Here is an 18,942-nt window from a genome sequence, read left to right as displayed (position 1 = left end):
CCTTCCATAAGAGTCCTCCATATCAGCCCTCCATAAGAGTCCTCCATATCAGCCCTCCATAACAGTCATCCATATCAACCCTCCATAAGAGTCCTCCATATCAGCCCTCCATAAGAGTCCTCCATATCAGCCCTCCATATCAGCCTTCCATAAGAGTCCTCCATATCAGCCCTCCATAAGAGTCCTCCATATCAGCCCTCCATAACAGTCATCCATATCAACCCTCCATAAGAGTCCTCCATATCAGTCCTCCATAACAGCCCTCCATAACAGCCCTCCATAACAGCCCTCCATATCAGTCCTCCATATCAGCCCTCCATAACAGCCCTCCATAAGAGTCCTCCATATCAGTCCTCCATATCAGCCCTCCATTTCAGCCCTCCATAACAGTCCTCCATAAGAGTCCTCCATATCAGTCCTCCATATCAGTCCTCCGTATCAGCCCTCCATAACAGTCCTCCATAAGAGTCCTCCATATCAGCCCTCCATAACAGCCCTCCATAACAGTCCTCCATAAGAGTCCTCCATATCAGCCCTCCAGAACAGCCCTCTATATCAGCCCTCCATAAGAGTCCTCCATATCAGCCCTCCATAACAGCCCTTCATATCAGTCCTCCATATCAGCCCTCCATATCAGCCCTCCATAACAGCCCTCCATAACAGCCCTCCATATCAGCCCTCCATATCAGTCCTCCATATCAGCCCTCCATATCAGCCCTCCATAAGAGTCCTCCATATCAGCCCCCCATAAGAGTCCTCCATATCAGCCCTCTATATCAGCCCTCCATATCAGTCCTCCACAAGAGTCCTCCATATCAGCCCTCCATATCAGCCCTCCAAAATTGTCCTCCATATCAGCCCTCTATAATATTCCTCCATATCAGCCCTCCATAAGAGTCCTCCATATCAGCCCTCCATAAGAGTCCTCCATATCAGCCCTCTATATCAGCCCTCCATATCAGTCCTCCACAAGAGTCCTCCATATCAGCCCTCCATATCAGCCCTCCATAAGAGTCCTCCATATCAGCCCTCCATAAGAGTCCTCCATAAGAGTCCTCCATATCAGCCCTCCATAAGAGTCCTCCGTATCAGCCCTCCAAAATTGTCCTCCATATCAGCCCTCTATAAGATTCCTCCATATCAGCCCTCCATATCAGCCCTCCAAAAGAGTCCTCCATAACAGTCATCCTCTGCTTTTTCTTGTTTCAGATCTTAAGAAGAGCAGATAAAAACGGTAAGAATTCACAATCTCTGTCTTTCTCTCTCTCTCTACCTCCTCTCATGATGTCTTTAAGGCTGTAGGATGGATTTTAGTTATTTGAAAACATGTACTTTATTTCTCAATGAAATCTGTGTAATTGTTGCTCTCTCCTCTCTCTAATGCTGTTGCTTGCTGCCGTTGTCATGGAAATGGCAGGACCTACTGACAGCTCGATACTTGAAATGGTTTTATATTTCATAAAGCTTCTCATAGTAGAACTGCTGATTAAATATTCAGACCCTTTACTCAGTACTGAAGCACCTTCAGCAGCAATCACAGCCTCCAGTCTTCATGGGTATGACGCTACAATTGGCACACCTGTATTTGGGGAGTTTCTCCCATTCCTCTACAGCTATTTTCAGGTATCTCCAGAGATGTTCGATCGGGTTCAAGTCCAGGCTCTGACTGGTCCACTCAAGGACATTCAGAGACTTGTCTCGAAGCCACTCCTGCGTTGTCTTGGCTGTGTGGGTCGTTGTCCTGTTGGAAGGTAAAACCTTTGCCCCAGTCTGAGGTCTTGAGTGCTCTGGAGCAGGTTTTCATCCAGGACCTCTCTGTACTTTTCGCCGTTCATCTTTCCCTCGATCCTGACTAGTCTACCAGTCTAAATCCAGTCTAACTCCAGTCTTTTATCCAGTCTAACTCCAGTGTTTTATCCAGTCTATCTCCAGTCTAACTCCAGTATTTTATCCAGTCTAACTCCAGTGTTTTATCCAGTCTAACTCCAGTATTTTATCCAGTCTAACTCCAGTATTTTATTCAGTCTAACTCCAGTGTTTTATCCAGTGTAACTCCAGTCTAACTCCAGTATTTTATCCAGTCTAACTCCATTCTAACTCCAGTATTTTATCCAGTCTAACTCCATTCTAACTCCAATATTTTATCCAGTCTAACTCCAGTATTTTATCCAGTCTAACTCCAGTATTTTATCCAGTCTAACTCCAGTATTTTATCCAGTCTAACTCCAGTATTTTATCCAGTCTAACTCCAGTATTTTATCCAGTCTAACTCCAGTGTTTTATCCAGTCTAACTCCAGTATTTTATCCAGTCTAACTCCAGTATTTTATCCAGTCTAACGCCAGTGTTTTATCCAGTGTAACTCCAGTCTAACTCCAGTCCAACTCCAGTGTTTTATCCAGTCTAACTCCAGTCTAACTCCAGTATTTTATCCAGTCTAACTCCATTCTAACTCCAGTATTTTATCCAGTCTAACTCCATTCTAACTCCAGTATTTATCCAGTCTAACTCCAGTATTTTATCCAGTCTAACTCCAGTATTTTATCCAGTCTAACTCCAGTATTTATCCAGTCTAACTCTAGTATTTTATCCAGTCTAACTCCAGTATTTTATCCAGTCTAACTCCAGTATTTTATCCAGTCTTACTCCAGTGTTTTATCCAGTCTATCTCCAGTCTAACTCCAGTATTTTATCCAGTCTAACTCCAGTGTTTTATCCAGTCTAACTCCAGTATTTTATCCAGTCTAACTCCAGTATTTTATCCAGTCTAACTCCAGTATTTTATCCAGTCTAACTCCAGTGTTTTATCCAGTCTAACTCCAGTCTTTTATCCAGTCTAACTCCAGTCCAACTCCAGTGTTTTATCCAGTCTAACTCCAGTCTAACTCCAGTATTTTATCCAGTATAACTCCAGTATTCTATCCAGTCTAACTCCAGTATTTTATCCAGTCTAACTCCAGTATTTTATCCAGTCTAACTCCAGTATTTATCCAGTCTAACTCCAGCATTTTATCCAATCTAACTCCAGTATTTTATCCAGTCTAACTCCAGTATTTTATCCAGTCTAACTCCAGAATTTTATCCAGTCTAACTCCAGTATTTTATCCAGTCTAACTCCAGTATTTTATCCAGTCTAACTCCAGTATTTTATCCAGTCTAACTCCAGTATTTTATCCAGTCTAACTCCAGTGTTTTATCCAGTCTAACTCCAGTATTTTATCCAGTCTAACTCCAGTATTTTATCCAGTCTAACGCCAGTGTTTTATCCAGTGTAACTCCAGTCTAACTCCAGTCCAACTCCAGTGTTTTATCCAGTCTAACTCCAGTCTAACTCCAGTATTTTATCCAGTCTAACTCCATTCTAACTCCAGTATTTTATCCAGTCTAACTACATTCTAACTCCAGTATTTTATCCAGTCTAACTCCAGTATTTTATCCAGTCTAACTCCAGTATTTTATCCAGTCTAACTCCAGTGTTTTATCCAGTCTATCTCCAGTCTAACTCCAGTATTTTATCCAGTCTAACTCCAGTGTTTTATCCAGTCTAACTCCAGTATTTTATCCAGTCTAACTCCAGTATTTTATTCAGTCTAACTCCAGTGTTTTATCCAGTGTAACTCCAGTCTAACTCCAGTATTTTATCCAGCCTAACTCCATTCTAACTCCAGTATTTTATCCAGTCTAACTCCATTCTAACTCCAGTATTTTATCCAGTCTAACTCCAGTATTTTATCCAGTCTAACTCCAGTATTTTATCCAGTCTAACTCCAGTATTTATCCAGTCTAACTCTAGTATTTTATCCAGTCTAACTCCAGTATTTTATCCAGTCTAACTCCAGTATTTCATCCAGTCTAACTCCAGTGTTTTATCCAGTCTATCTCCAGTCTAACTCCAGTATTTTATCCAGTCTAACTCCAGTGTTTTATCCAGTCTAACTCCAGTATTTTATCCAGTCTAACTCCAGTCTAACTCCAGTATTTTATCCAGTCTATCTCCAGTATTTTATCCAGTCTAACTCCAGTGTTTTATCCAGTCTAACTCCAGTATTTCATCCAGTATTTTATCCAGTCTAACTCCAGTATTTTATCCAGTCTAACTCCAGTCTAACTCCAGTATTTTATCCAGTCTAACTCCAGTATTTTATCCAGTCTAACTCCAGTCTAACTCCAGTATTTTATCCAGTCTATCTCCAGTATTTTATCCAGTCTATCTCCAGTATTTTATCCAGTCTAACTCCAGTGTTTTATCCAGTCTAACTCCAGTCTAACTCCAGTATTTTATCCAGTCTATCTCCAGCATTTTATCCAGTCTAACTCCAGTGTTTTATCCAGTCTAACTCCAGTCTAACTCCAGTATTTTATCCAGTCTATCTCCAGTATTTTATCCAGTCTAACTCCAGTGTTTTATCCAGTCTAACTCCAGTCTAACTCCAGTGTTTTATAAAGTCTATCTCCAGTATTTTATCCAGTCTAACTCCAGTATTTTATCCAGTCTAACTCCAGTATTTTATCCAGTCTAACTCCAGTGTTTTATCCAGTCTAACTCCAGTCTAACTCCAGTATTTTATCCAGTCTATCTCCAGTATTTATCCAGTCTAACTCCAGTATTTTATCCAGTCTATCTCCAGTATTTTATCCAGTCTAACTCCAGTATTTTATCCAGTCTATCTCCAGTATATTATCCAGTCTAACGCCAGTATTTTATCCAGTCTAACTCCAGTATTTTATCCAGTTTAACTCCAGTCTAACTCCAGTATTTTATCCAGTCTAACTCCAGTATTTTATCCAGTCTAACTCCAGTCTAACTCCAGTATTTTATCCAGTCTATCTCCAGTATTTTATCCAGTCTATCTCCAGTCTTTTATCCAGTCTAACTCCAGTATTTCATCCAGTCTAACTCCAGTCTAACTCCAGTATTTTATCCAGTCTAACTCCAGTGTTTTATCCAGTCTAACTCCAGTCTAACTCCAGTGTTTTATCCAGTCTATCTCCAGTCTAACTCCAGTATTTTATCCAGTCTAACTCCAGTCTAACTCCAGTATTTTATCCAGTCTATCTCCAGTATTTTATCCAGTCTATCTCCAGTATTTTATCCAGTCTAACTCCAGTCTAACTCCAGTGTTTTATCCAGTGTAACTCCAGTCTAACTCCAGTATTTTATCCAGTCTAACTCCAGTCTAACTCCAGTATTTTATCCAGTCTATCTCCAGTATTTTATCCAGTCTAACTCCAGTATTTCATCCAGTCTAACTCCAGTCTAACTCCAGTATTTTATCCAGTCTAACTCCAGTGTTTTATCCAGTCTAACTCCAGTCTAACTCCAGTGTTTTATCCAGTCTATCTCCAGTCTAACTCCAGTATTTTATCCAGTCTAACTCCAGTGTTTTATCCAGTCTAACTCCAGTCTAACTCTAGTATTTAATCCAGTCTAACTCCAGTATTTTATCCAGTCTAACTCCAGTATTTTATCCAGTCTAACTCCAGTATTTTATCCAGTCTAACTCCAGTCTAACTCCAGTATTTTATCCAGTCTATCTCCAGTATTTTATCCAGTCTAACTCCAGTGTTTTATCCAGTCTCTCTCCAGTCTATCTCCAGTATTTTATCCAGTCTAACTCCAGTGTTTTATCCAGTCTATCTCCAGTCTAACTCCAGTAATTTATCCAGTCTAACTCCAGTATTTCATCCAGTCTAACTCCAGTCTAACTCCAGTATTTCATCCAGTCTAACTCCAGTATTTCATCCAGTCTAACTCCAGTATTTTATCCCGTCTAACTCCAGTCTTTTCTCCAGTGTTTTATCCAGTCTATCTCCAGTCTTTTATCCAGTCTAACTCCAGTCTTTTCTCCAGTGTTTTATCCAGTCTATCTGTGAATGAATAATTGATTTTCTAACCAAATGTCCAATAAAGTATTTTTTCCATTCCCAACTGTTTTGTGCTCCAGATGATGGGAAGTTGTCGTTTGATGAGTTCAGAGCCTACTTCCATGATGGAGTTTTGACATCTGATCAACTGAAGGAGCTCTTTAACACCATAGACACTCACAACACAGAGTAAGTTCTAGAATTATCTCTCTGGCTTTAACTCTCTCTCACAATACTCTCTCTGTCTCCTGCTTTGACTCTCTCTCACAATACTCTCTCTGTCTCTGGCTTTGAATCTCTCTCACAATTCTCTCTGTCTCTGGCTTTGACTCTCTCTCACAATACTCTCTCTGTCTCTGGCTTTGACTCTCTCTCACAAATCTCTCTGTCTCTGGCTTTGACTCTCTCTCACAATTCTCTCTGTCTCTGGCTTTGACTCTCTCTCACAATTCTCTCTGTCTCTGGCTTTGACTCTCTCTCACAATACTCTCTCTGTCTCTGGCTTTGACTCTCTCTCACAAATCTCTCTGTCTCTGGCTTTGACTCTCTCTCACAATTCTCTCTGTCTCTGGCTTTGACTCTCTCACACAATACTCTCTGTCTCTGGCTTTGACTCTCTCTCACAATACTCTCTCTGTCTCTGGCTTTGACTTTCTCTCACAATAGTCTGTCTGTCTCTGGCTTTGACTCTCTCACACAATACTCTCTGTCTCTGGCTTTGACTCTCTCTCACAATACTCTCTCTGTCTCTGGCTTTGACTTTCTCTCACAATAGTCTGTCTGTCTCTGGCTTTGACTCTCTCTCACAATTCTCTCTGTCTCTGGCTTTGACTCTCTCTCACAATACTCTCTCTGCCTCTCTTGAAAAAAGAATGAGTATTGGAAAACATGAATCTACAGGTATCTGTTTTCTATTATATTATCAATATTATATTAACATATTATATTAACATATTATATTACAAATATTATATTAGCATATTAACATATTATATTAACATATTATATTAACAAGGTTTTATTAACATATTATATTAACAATATTATATCAACATATTATATTAACAATATTAACACGGTTTTATTAACATATTATATTAACATATTATATTAACAATATTAACACGGTTTTATTAACATATTATATTAACATATTATATTAACAATATTAACAAGGTTTTATTAACATATTACATTAACATATCATATTAACACTATTATATTAACATATTATATTAACACTATTATATTAACATATTATATTAACATATTATATTAACATATTATATTAACAATATTATATTAACATATTATATTAGCATATTATATTACAAATATTATATTAGCATATTAACATATTATATTAACATGACATATTAACAATATTAACATATTATATTAACATATTATATTAACATATCATATTAACATATTATATTAGCATATTACATTAACATATCATATTAACATATTATATTAACATATGACATTAACATATCGTATTAACATATCATATTAACATATTATATTAACATATTACATTGACATATTATATTAACATACCATATTAACATATTACATTAACATATTATATTAACATATTACATGAACATATTATATTAACATATTATATTGACATATTATATTAACATATTATATTAACATATTATTTTAGCAATATGCTACCGATTTCATTTAGGAGATACATTATTGTTGGTGTTTATTACATTATCTAACCTATCTAGCTCACATTATAATGTCCTTTACAGAACAACACATAGATGATGTGTCTGCCTGTCTGACACAGCCACGGGGGCTGAACCTGTCTGTCTGTCTGTCTGTCTGTCTGTCTGTCTGTCTGTCTGTCTGTCTGTCTGTCTGACACAGCTACGGGGGCTGAGTCTGTCTGTCTGTCTGTCTGTCTGTCTGTCTGTCTGTCTGTCTGTCTGTCTGTCTGTCTGTATGACACAGCTACGGGGGCTGAACCTGTCTGTCTGTCTGTCTGTCTGACACAGCCACGGGGGCTGAACCTGTCTGTCTGTCTGTCTGTCTGTCACACCTACGGGGGCTAAACCAGTCTGTCTGTCTGACACAGCTACAAAGGCTGAACCTGTCTGTCTGTCTGTCTGTCTGTCTGTCTGTCTGTCTGACACAGCTACAGAGGCTGAACCTGTCTGTCTGTCTGTCTGTCTGTCTGTCTGTCTGACACAGCTACAGAGGCTGAACCTGTCTGTCTGTTGACACAGCTACGGGGGCTGAACCTGTCTGTCTGTCTGTCTGTCTGTCTGTCTGTCTGTCTGTCTGTCTGTCTGTCTGTCTGACACAGCTACAGAGGCTGAACCTGTCTGTCTGTTGACACAGCTACGGGGGCTGAACCTGTCTGTCTGTCTGTCTGTCTGTCTGTCTGTCTGTCTGTCTGTCTGTCTGTCTGTCACAGCTACGGGGGCTAAACCAGTCTGTCTGTCTGGCAGAGTTTCAGTCTATAGCAGAGATCATCAACAAGGGCTGTTTTTTTTTTTTGAGTGGATGTTCAGGGGGCAGGAACATAATTACAAATAATTTGTAGACTGCAAATTGACCGCAAGAAGCCCAAACAGATATAATGTTAGACTAAAACATAATCATTTCAAACCTTGATTACATTGCATCTCTCTGTTATTCGTGGGAATTACTGGGAACAGATTTCTTAAATTAAAATCACGTGGAGCTGATTTAATAAATATTTATCTCTCTGAACCCTCAGTCCTCCCAGCTGTATGTTTCCATCTCTCTGAACCCTCAGTCCTCCCAGCTGTATGTTTCCATCTCTCTGAACCCTCAGTCCTCCCAGCTGTATGTTTCCATCTCTCTGAACCCTCAGTCCTCCCAGCTGTATGTTTCCATCTCTCTGAACCCTCAGTCCTCCCAGCTGTATGTTTCCATCTCTCTGAACCCTCAGTCCTCCCAGCTGTATGTTTCCATCTCTCTGAACCCTCAGTCCTCCCAGCTGTATGTTTCCATCTCTCTGAGCCCTCAGTCCTCCCAGCTGTATGTTTCCATCTCTCTGAACCCTCAGTCCTCCCAGCTGTATGTTTCCATCTCTCTGAACCCTCAGTCCTCCCAGCTGTATGTTTCCATCTCTCTGAACCCTCAGTCCTCCCAGCTGTATGTTTCCATCTCTCTGAACCCTCAGTCCTCCCAGCTGTATGTTTCCATCTCTCTGAACCCTCAGTCCTCCCAGCTGTATGTTTCCATCTCTCTGAACCCTCAGTCCTCCCAGCTGTATGTTTCCATCTCTCTGAACCCTCAGTCCTCCCAGCTGTATGTTTCCATCTCTCTGAGCCCTCAGTCCTCCCAGCTGTATGTTTCCATCTCTCTGAACCCTCAGTCCTCCCAGCTGTATGTTTCCAAGTCACTCAAGTCATCCTGGTTTCCATAGCAGCAGCTCCCTAAGCAGGTACCCATGCAGACAGACCCAGCCAGGGATTTGATGTCAGCTCGTGATCTGTCTTAAAGAATAGACCTGCAGTGATGTAGTAGTTCAGACTATAGGGGTTCTCAATGTTATGAAATCCTGACCTTGGAATGTCATGGTTCTATCTGAGCAGAACAAGGCTGTGTCGATAACTCAGTTTAACAAGGCTGTGTCGATAACTCAGTTTAACAAGGCTGTGTCGATAACTCAGTTTAACAAGGCTGTGTCGATAACTCAGTTTAACAAGGCTGTGTCGATAACTCAGTTTAACAAGGCTGTGTCGATAACTCAGTTTAACAAGGCTGTGTCGATAACTCAGTTTAACAAGGCTGTGTCGATAACTCAGTTTAACAAGGCTGTGTCGATAACTCAGTTTAACAAGGCTGTGTCGATAACTCAGTTTAACAAGGCTGTGTCGATAACTCAGTTTAACAAGGCTGTGTCAATAATTTAGTTTTGACAAGAATGCATATCGAACGTTGTCATTCCAAGCTCTCGAAAGGTTGTTAATTTTGCTATTCAACTAATGACCTCTTCCTTTATTTTGTCTTGCAGCAATGTGGACACTGACGAGCTGTGTGGTAAGTTAGACTCACATTTGATACAGCAAAACTGACTTTGATTAATTTTATCATGACAACAACTACATATTAGTGAAGTAAACGTCAAAAGTGATGCATTGTTTTGGCAGTAGTGCACTGGATCAGATACATACTGTGTCTGTTTTGGCAGGAGTGCACTGGATCAGATACATACTGTGTCTGTTTTGGCAGGAGTGCACTAGGATCAGATACATACTGTGCCTGTTTTGGCAGGAGTGCACTAGAACAGATACATACTGTGCCTGTTTTGGCAGGAGTGCACTAGAACAGATACATACTGTGTCTGTTTTGGCAGGAGTGCACTAGAACAGATACATACTGTGCCTGTTTTGGCTTTGTCATTATGGGGGACTCTGTGTAGATATCCATTTTAGAATAAGGCTGTAACGTAACGAAATGTTGAAAAAGTCAAGGAGTCTGAATACTTTCCAAATGCACACGTACATTCTCACATCATTCCCATTTAAACCAGTCAGTCCATCATACCGGAATACACTACAAACACAAAGGACATTGATACATAAACTAACAACGACCGCTGTCCAAACTGCACTAGATCGATAAGTACATATAAGTATAAGTACATAGATATGATGTACTTCTCATTTAGTAGTCCAACAGCACATGGAGCGAATAAATGTTTAACCACGTTCTACCGTGAGCATTCTGAAGAGGGAAGCTTCTAGAACTGAGGGTGTAGAGGGAGGGGTCGCCAACAACAGCCTGTGCCTTCCTTTTGGTTGCCTTGTGGAACAGACTGCTCAAATGTGCCTGTGGTCGACCAATTACTTTGCTGGCTGTGTTCACTATTCTGGTCAGTTTGCTTTTGCTCCTCACGCTCAGATTACCAGACTGTCATATTGGTGCTCTCCACCAGCCCAGATTACCAGACTGTCATATTGAACGTGAGGGTCCTCTCCACCAGCCCAGATTACCAGACTGTCATATTGAACGTGAGGATCCTGTCCACCAGCCCAGATTACCAGACTGTCATATTGAACGTGAGGATCCTCTCCACCAGCCCAGATTACCAGACTGTCATATTGAACGTGAGGATCCTCTCCACCAAGCTGCTGTTCATCCTCCAGAACATCCTGGCTGACCCCAAACCCATTCAATTTCCTGATTTAAAACAGGCTGTGGTTTTTCTTAAAAAAAAATACAGTCTACATTTTCTGTAAAACTCCGCTTGTTATCAAGTTGTGTCCCTAGGTATTTAAAACACTCAACCACCGCCATTGGTTGGTCGTTCAGAGAGAGTGGTTGGGACATTGGTAAGGTGTTGCTTTGTCTCAAATCAAATCAAATCAAATCCAATTTTATTTGTCACATACACATGGTTAGCAGATGTTAATGCGAGTGTAGCGAAATGCTTGTGCTTCTAGTTCCGACAATGCAGTAATAACCAACAAGTAATCTAGCTAACAATTCCAAAACTACTACCTTATAGACACAAGTGTAAAGGGATAAAGAATATGTACATAAAGATATACTGTATGAATGAGTGATGGTACAGAGCGACATAGGCAAGATACAGTAGATGGTATTGAGTGCAGTATATACATATGAGATGAGTATGTAAACAAAGTGGCATAGTTAAAGTGGCTAGTGATACATGTATTACATAAAGATGCAGTATATGATATAGAGTACAGTATATACGTATACATATGAGATGAATAATGTAGGGTATGTAAAAATTATATTAGGTAGCATTGTTTAAAGTGGCTAGTGATATATTTTACATAATTTCCCATCAATTCCCATTATTAAAGTGGCTGGAGTTGAGTCAGTGTGTTGGCAGCAGCCACTCAATGTTAGTGGTGGCTGTTTAACAGTCTGATGGCCTTGAGATAGAAGCTGTTTTTCAGTCTCTCGGTCCCAGCTTTGATGCACCTGTACTGACCTCGCCTTCTGGATGATAGCGGGGTGAACAGGTAGGGGCTCGGGTGGTTGTTGTCCTTGATGATCTTTATGGCCTTCCTGTGACATCGGGTGGTGTAGGTGTCCTGGAGGTCAGGTAGTTTGCCCCCGGTGATGCGTTGTGCAGACCTCACTACCCTCTGGAGAGCCTTACGGTTGTGGGCGGAGCAGTTGCCGTACCAGGCGGTGATACAGCCCGACAGGATGCTCTCGATTGTGCATCTGTAGAAGTTTGTGAGTGCTTTTGGTGACAAGCCGAATTTCTTCAGCCTCCTGAGGTTGAAGAGGTGCTGCTGCGCCTTCTTCACGATGCTGTCTGTGTGTGTGGACCAATTCAGTTTGTCTGTGATGTGTACGCCGAGGAACTTAAAACTTACTACCCTCTCCACTACTGTTCCATCGATGTGGATAGGGGGGTGTTCCCTCTGCTGTTTCCTGAAGTCCACAATCATCTCCTTAGTGTTGTTGACGTTGAGTGTGAGGTTATTTTCCTGACACCACACTCCGAGGGCCCTCACCTCCTCCCTGTAGGCCGTCTCGTCGTTGTTGGTAATCAAGCCTACCACTGTTTTGTCGTCCGCAAACTTTATGATTGAGTTGGAGGCGTGCATGGCCACGCAGTCGTGGGTGAACAGGGAGTACAGGAGAGGGCTCAGAACGCACCCTTGTGGGGCCCCAGTGTTGAGGATCAGCGGGGAGGAGATGTTGTTGCCTACCCTCACCACCTGGGGGCGGACCGTCAGGAAGTCCAGTACCCAGTTGCACAGGGCGGGGTCGAGACCCAGGGTCTCGAGCTTGATGACGAGCTTGGAGGGCACTATGGTGTTAAATGCCGAGCTGTAGTCGATGAACAGCATTCTCACATAGGTATTCCTCTTGTCCAGATGGGTTAGGGCAGTGTGCAGTGTGGTTGAGATTGCATCGTCTGTGGACCTATTTGGGCGGTAAGCAAATTGGAGTGGGTCTAGGGTGTCAGGTAGGGTGGAGGTGATATGGTCCTTGACTAGTCTCTCAAAGCACTTTATGATGACGGAAGTGAGTGCTACGGGGCGGTAGTCGTTTAGCTCAGTTACCTTAGCTTTCTTGGGAACAGGAACAATGGTGGCCCTCTTGAAGCATGTGGGAACAACAGACTGGGATAGGGATTGATTGAATATGTCCGTAAACACACCAGCCAGCTGGTCTGCGCATGCTCTGAGGGCGCGGCTTGGGATGCCGTCTGGGCCTGCAGCCTTGCAAGGGTTGACACGTTTAAATGTTTTCCTCACGTCGGCTGCAGTGAAGGAGAGTCCGCATGTTTTAGTTGCGGGCCGTGTCAGTGGCACTGTATTGTCCTCAAAGCGGGCAAAAAAGTTATTTAGTCTGCCTGGGAGCAGGACATCCTGGTCCGTGACTGGGCTGGTTTTCTTTTTGTAATCCGTGATTGACTGTAGACCCTGCCACATGCCTCTTGTGTCTGAGCCGTTGAATTGAGATTCTACTTTGTCTCTATACTGACGCTTAGCTTGTTTGATTGCCATGCGGAGGGAATAGTTACACTGTTTGTATTCGGTCATGTTTCCGGTCACCTTGCCCTGATTAAAAGCAGTGGTTCGGGCTTTCAGTTTCACGCGAATGCTGCCATCAATCCACAGTTTCTGGTTTGGGAATGTTTTAATCGTTGCTATGGGAACGACATCTTCAACGCACGTTTTAATGAACTCGCTCACCGAATCAGCGTATTCGTCAATGTTGTTGTCTGACGCAATACGAAACATATCCCAGTCCACGTGATGGAAGCAGTCTTGGAGTGTGGAATCAGATTGGTCGGACCAGCGTTGAACAGACCTCAGCGCGAGAGCTTCTTGTTTTAGTTTCTGTCTGTAGGCAGGGATCAACAAAATGGAGTCGTGGTCAGCTTTTCCGAAAGGAGGGCGGGGCAGGGCCTTATATGCGTCGTTGATGTTAGAATAGCAGTGATCCAAGGTTTTTCCAGCCCTGGTTGCGCAATCGATATGCTGATAATATTTAGGGAGTCTTGTTTTCAGATTAGCCTTGTTAAAATCCCCAGCTACAATGAATGCAGCCTCCGGATAAATGGATTCCAGTTTGCAAAGGGTCAAATAAAGTTCGTTCAGAGCCATCGATGTGTCTGCTTGGTGGGGAATATATACGGCTGTGATTATAATCGGTGTTGCTTTGTCTCAAATCAAATCAAATCAAATGTGGATGCTCCATTGATGTGGAGGGCCACTTGACCGGCACCATTCTTGAAGGTTGTTGGTCTGTTTATAAATAGCTGTCCCCAGCTATACGTAGCATCTATTTATACGTAGCATCTATCTATACGTAGCATCTATCTATACGTAGCATCTATTTATACGTAGCATCTATCTATACGTAGCATCTATTTATACGTAGCATCTATTTATACGTAGCATCTATTTATACGTAGCATCTATTTATACGTAGCATCTATCTATACGTAGCATCTATTTATACGTAGCATCTATTTATTCGTAGCATCTATCTATACGTAGCATCTATTTATACGTAGCATCTATTTATACGTAGCATCTATTTATACGTAGCATCTATTTATACGTAGCATCTATTTATACGTAGCATCTATCTATACGTAGCATCTATTTATACGTAGCATCTATCTATACGTAGCATCTATAATAAAGAGTCCCACTAGAGCCATGTCATCCACGGACTTAAAAAGACTCACATTGTTTCCTTGGATCTTCTTCTCATTGGTGAAGATAGAGAGCAACAACGGTGAAAGGACACATCCCTGGGGCCCCCCTGTGGTTCAGGGTCAGTTCATCAGAGAGGGCCCCCTGTGTTCAGGTCAGTTCATCAGAGAGAGGATACACCCCTGGGGTGCCCCTGTGTTAAGGGTCAGTTCATCAGAGAGGGCCCCTGTGTTCAGGTCAGTTCATCAGAGAGGGCCCCCTGTGTTCAGGTCAGTTCAACAGAGAGGGCCCCCTGTGTTCAGGTCAGTTCATGAGAGAGGGCCCCCTGTGTTCACGTCAGTTCATCAGAGAGAGGCCCTGTTCATGAGGGCCCTCTGTGTTCAGGGTCAGTTCATGAGAGAGGGCCCTCTGTGTTCAGGTCAGTTCATCAGAGAGGGCCCATTCATGAGGACCCTCTGTGGCCGGTCAGTTAAAGTCCTTGATCCAAGCTGCCAGGCCTTCGTTGACGTTCAGGTCCAGTAGTCGTTTCAGCAGTATGTGGATTTGCATTGTATTGAAATAACTAAAATCAAGAAATAAAATGTGATGATATGATTTAGTATGTTGAAGGTGACTAGCCACCATGTTCACTAAGGTCAGGGTATCATCCTCAGTCCCCCAGCATGTTGAATGGGACTAGCCACTATGTTCACCAAGGTCAGGGTAGCATCCCCAGTCCCCCAGCATGTTGAAGGGGACTAGCCACCATGTTCACCAAGGTCAGGGTAGCATCCTCAGTCCCCCTCTGTGATGATATGATTTAGCATGTTGAAGGAGACTAGCCACCATGTTCACCAAGGTCAGGGTAGCATCCTCAGTCCCCCAGCATGTTGAAGGGGACTAGCCACCATGTTCACCAAGGTCAGGGTAGCATCCTCAGTCCCCCTCTGTGATGATATGATTTAGCATGTTGAAGGGGACTAGCCACCATGTTCACCAAGGTCAGGGTAGCATCCTCAGTCCCCCAGCATGTTGAAGGGGACTAGCCACCATGTTCACCAAGGTCAGGGTAGCATCCTCAGTCCCCCTCTGTGCTTAATATTAATAGGCAAACTGTAACGGGTCCTGTTGATCTTCTATGGACAGGGTAAGGTGCTCACTTTCAACACTTTCCATGCATTTGGCAAAAAGGGGAGTGAGGGCCACAAGACAAATGTAATTTGGTGATTTGGCCCCTGACTTCTTAGGCAGGTCGATGGTCGACGCCTTCCAGGAGTCTGTCCAGGTGCTCAGCAGGAAGTTAAAAGAGTCGTGAGAAGACGCCCTTGAGCTGGTCGGCCCCGTAGTCCGTCTGGAGCTTTGCGTGGCTTAATATTTGACAAGCACGAGTCCATTTTGTTCTCTGTTACCTGGGCAGGAGAGGATTTGAGGGGATGCTGTCACATATTCGTTTTTTGTTCCTCTTTCAAATCGGCGGTGTCAAATTACAGTTAATGTTGTTTCCAGAGGAGGAACAGTCTGAAATATTATCGTTCTCTTTTCCTTTCCCTTCCCATCATTGCATTAAGCCCCTCCCATGCTTGTCTTGGATTGGCTGGACAGAACCTCTGCTTTCCATATTTTTTGTTGGGAAACACACTCAGTATCCTCCCAGATCTGGAAGTACGATGTAATGCTGTCTGTCAACTAGTGGGGATCCGTTCACCAATCAAAGTACACCTCCCCAGGCTGTGACGTCACCTCCCCGGGCTGTGACGTCACCTCCCCGGGCTGTGACGTCACCTCCCCACGCTTTCACGTTTCACCTGCTGCCTGTATCTCAGTAGGAGATGGATAACGTTATGGTCTGATTTCACGATGGGGTGCTCTGCAGACTGCCTTTAATCCTCTACGTTGCCATGCCGCTGGTCCAGGATGCGAGTTGAGCGAGTTGGACAGGTGACGTACTGTTTCAGAGTGGGGAGAGCGTATTAAAATCCCCAAGCACAAATACTGTCTGGTCAGTTGATCGTGAAAGGGATTGAACCCGTCTGTAATCCTGTTAGCTGCTTCCTTATTGGTCGAGGCACATGGACCAGAATAATGGAATTGTATCCAGATAGAATGGCCTGAATGATACAAAGAGAATCTCACAGTCTCTGGTGCACACTTGTTCAATCACAGGACACTGCTTGGCCCAAGTATTATCTACAAAGATACATAGACCCGCCCCTGCCTCCACCTATTGATTTATGTGACGTTGTTTCGTCTCGATCTGCTCTAATGACAGTGTATCAATCAATGTTCACATCAATATTGTCCTCGCTGAGCCAGGTTTCTGTAAAGCAGGTTAAATCACGTCTCCTTAATTAAGGCCTCTTCAGATAACTCCTCCAGTTCCTTATTTAGTGACAGCACATTTGACAGGCAGATCCCTGGGAGCAGGTGACGACTTCCTGCCTCCGTAGTTCCTGGCACTGCCTCTTGAGCCTCGCTTCTTCTTAGTTTCCCTTTTTGACTTTTGTATTCTGTTCTACTGTATTCTCTTCTACTGTATTCTGTTCTACTGTATTCTGTTCTACTGTATTCTGTTCTACTGTATTCTCTTCTACTGTATTCTGTTCTACTGTATTCTGTTCTACTGTATTCTCTTCTACTGTATTCTGTTCTACTGTATTCTCTTCTACTGTATTCTGTTCTACTGTATTCTGTTCTACTGTATTCTGTTCTACTGTATTCTCTTCTACTGTATTCTGTTCTACTGTATTCTCTTCTACTGTATTCTGTTCTACTGTATTCTGTTCTACTGTATTCTGTTCTACTGTATTCTGTTCTACTGTATTCTGTTCTACTGTATTCTCTTCTACTGTATTCTGTTCTACTGTATTCTCTTCTATTGTATTCTCTTCTACTGTATTCTGTTCTACTGTATTATCTTCTACTGTATTCTGTTCTACTGTATTCTGTTCTACTGTATTCTCTTCTACTGTATTCTGTTCTACTGTATTCTCTTCTACTGTATTCTGTTCTACTGTATTCTGTTCTACTGTATTCTGTTCTACTGTATTCTGTTCTACTGTATTCTGTTCTACTGTATTCTGTTCTACTGTATTCTCTTCTACTGTATTCTGTTCTACTGTATTCTCTTCTACTGTATTCTGTTCTACTGTATTCTGTTCTACTGTATTCTGTTCTACTGTATTCTCTTCTACTGTATTCTGTTCTACTGTATTCTGTTCTACTGTATTCTGTTCTACTGTATTCTGTTCTACTGTATTCTCTTCTACTGTATTCTCTTCTACTGTATTCTCTTCTACTGTATTCTCTTCTACTGTATTCTGTTCTACTGTATTATCTTCTACTGTATTCTGTTCTACTGTATTCTGTTCTACTGTATTCTCTTCTACTGTATTCTGTTCTACTGTATTCTCTTCTACTGTATTCTGTTCTACTGTATTCTGTTCTACTGTATTCTGTTCTACTGTATTCTCTTCTACTGTATTCTGTTCTACTGTATTCTGTTCTACTGTATTCTGTTCTACTGTATTCTGTTCTACTGTATTCTGTTCTACTGTATTCTCTTCTACTGTATTCTCTTCTACTGTATTCTGTTCTACTGTATTTTCTTCTACTGTATTCTCTTCTACTGTATTCTGTTCTACTGTATTCTCTTCTACTGTATTCTGTTCTACTGTATTCTGTTCTACTGTATTCTGTTCTACTGTATTCTCTTCTACTGTATTCTGTTCTACTGTATTCTCTTCTACTGTATTCTCTTCTACTGTATTCTCTTCTACTGTATTCTCTTCTACTGTATTCTGTTCTACTGTATTCTGTTCCACTGTATTCTGTTCCACTGTATTCTGTTCTACTGTATTCTGTTCTACTGTATTCTGTTCTACTGTATGCTATTCTACTGTATTCTGTTCTACTGTATTCTGTTCTACTGTATTCTGTTCTACTGTATTCTGTTCTACTGTATGCTATTCTACTGTATTCTGTTCTTCTGTATTCTGTTCTACTGTATTCTGTTCTACTGTATTCTCTTCTACTGTATTATGTTCTACTGTATTCTGTTCTACTGTATTCTCTTCTACTGTATTCTGTTCTACTGTATTCTGTTCTACTGTATTCTGTTCTACTGTATTCTCTTCTACTGTATTCTGTTCTACTGTATTCTGTTCTACTGTATTCTGTTATACTGTATTCTGTTCTATTGTATTCTGTTCTACTGTATTCTGTTCTACTGTATTCTGTTCTACTGTATTCTCTTCTACTGTATTCTGTTCTACTGTATTCTGTTCTACTGTATTCTGTTCTACTGTATTCTATTATACTGTATTCTGTTCTACTGTATTCTGTTCTACTGTATTCTCTTCTACTGTATTCTCTTCTACTGTATTCTGTTCTACTGTATTTTCTTCTACTGTATTCTCTTCTACTGTATTCTGTTCTACTGT

The 18,942-nt window shown here is 41.7% G+C and overlaps 1 protein-coding gene across 1 annotated transcript in view; it reads left to right on the top strand.

The window, feature by feature from the left end:
• Window positions 1-18,942, top strand: part of LOC139372802 (N-terminal EF-hand calcium binding protein 1) — a 98,881-nt gene that overhangs the window by 28,107 nt on the left and 51,832 nt on the right. Inside the window, exons 2-4 of the mRNA XM_071112607.1 lie at window positions 1,210-1,234; window positions 5,945-6,053; window positions 9,874-9,899. Of these exons, the coding sequence (XP_070968708.1) occupies window positions 1,210-1,234; window positions 5,945-6,053; window positions 9,874-9,899 (160 nt within the window). The remainder of the gene's footprint in view (window positions 1-1,209; window positions 1,235-5,944; window positions 6,054-9,873; window positions 9,900-18,942) is intronic.

This window comes from Oncorhynchus clarkii, chromosome 18, assembly GCF_045791955.1.
Source record: "Oncorhynchus clarkii lewisi isolate Uvic-CL-2024 chromosome 18, UVic_Ocla_1.0, whole genome shotgun sequence".
Classification (NCBI taxonomy): domain Eukaryota; kingdom Metazoa; phylum Chordata; class Actinopteri; order Salmoniformes; family Salmonidae; genus Oncorhynchus; species Oncorhynchus clarkii.
This window is presented reverse-complemented; position numbering and strand designations above follow the sequence as displayed.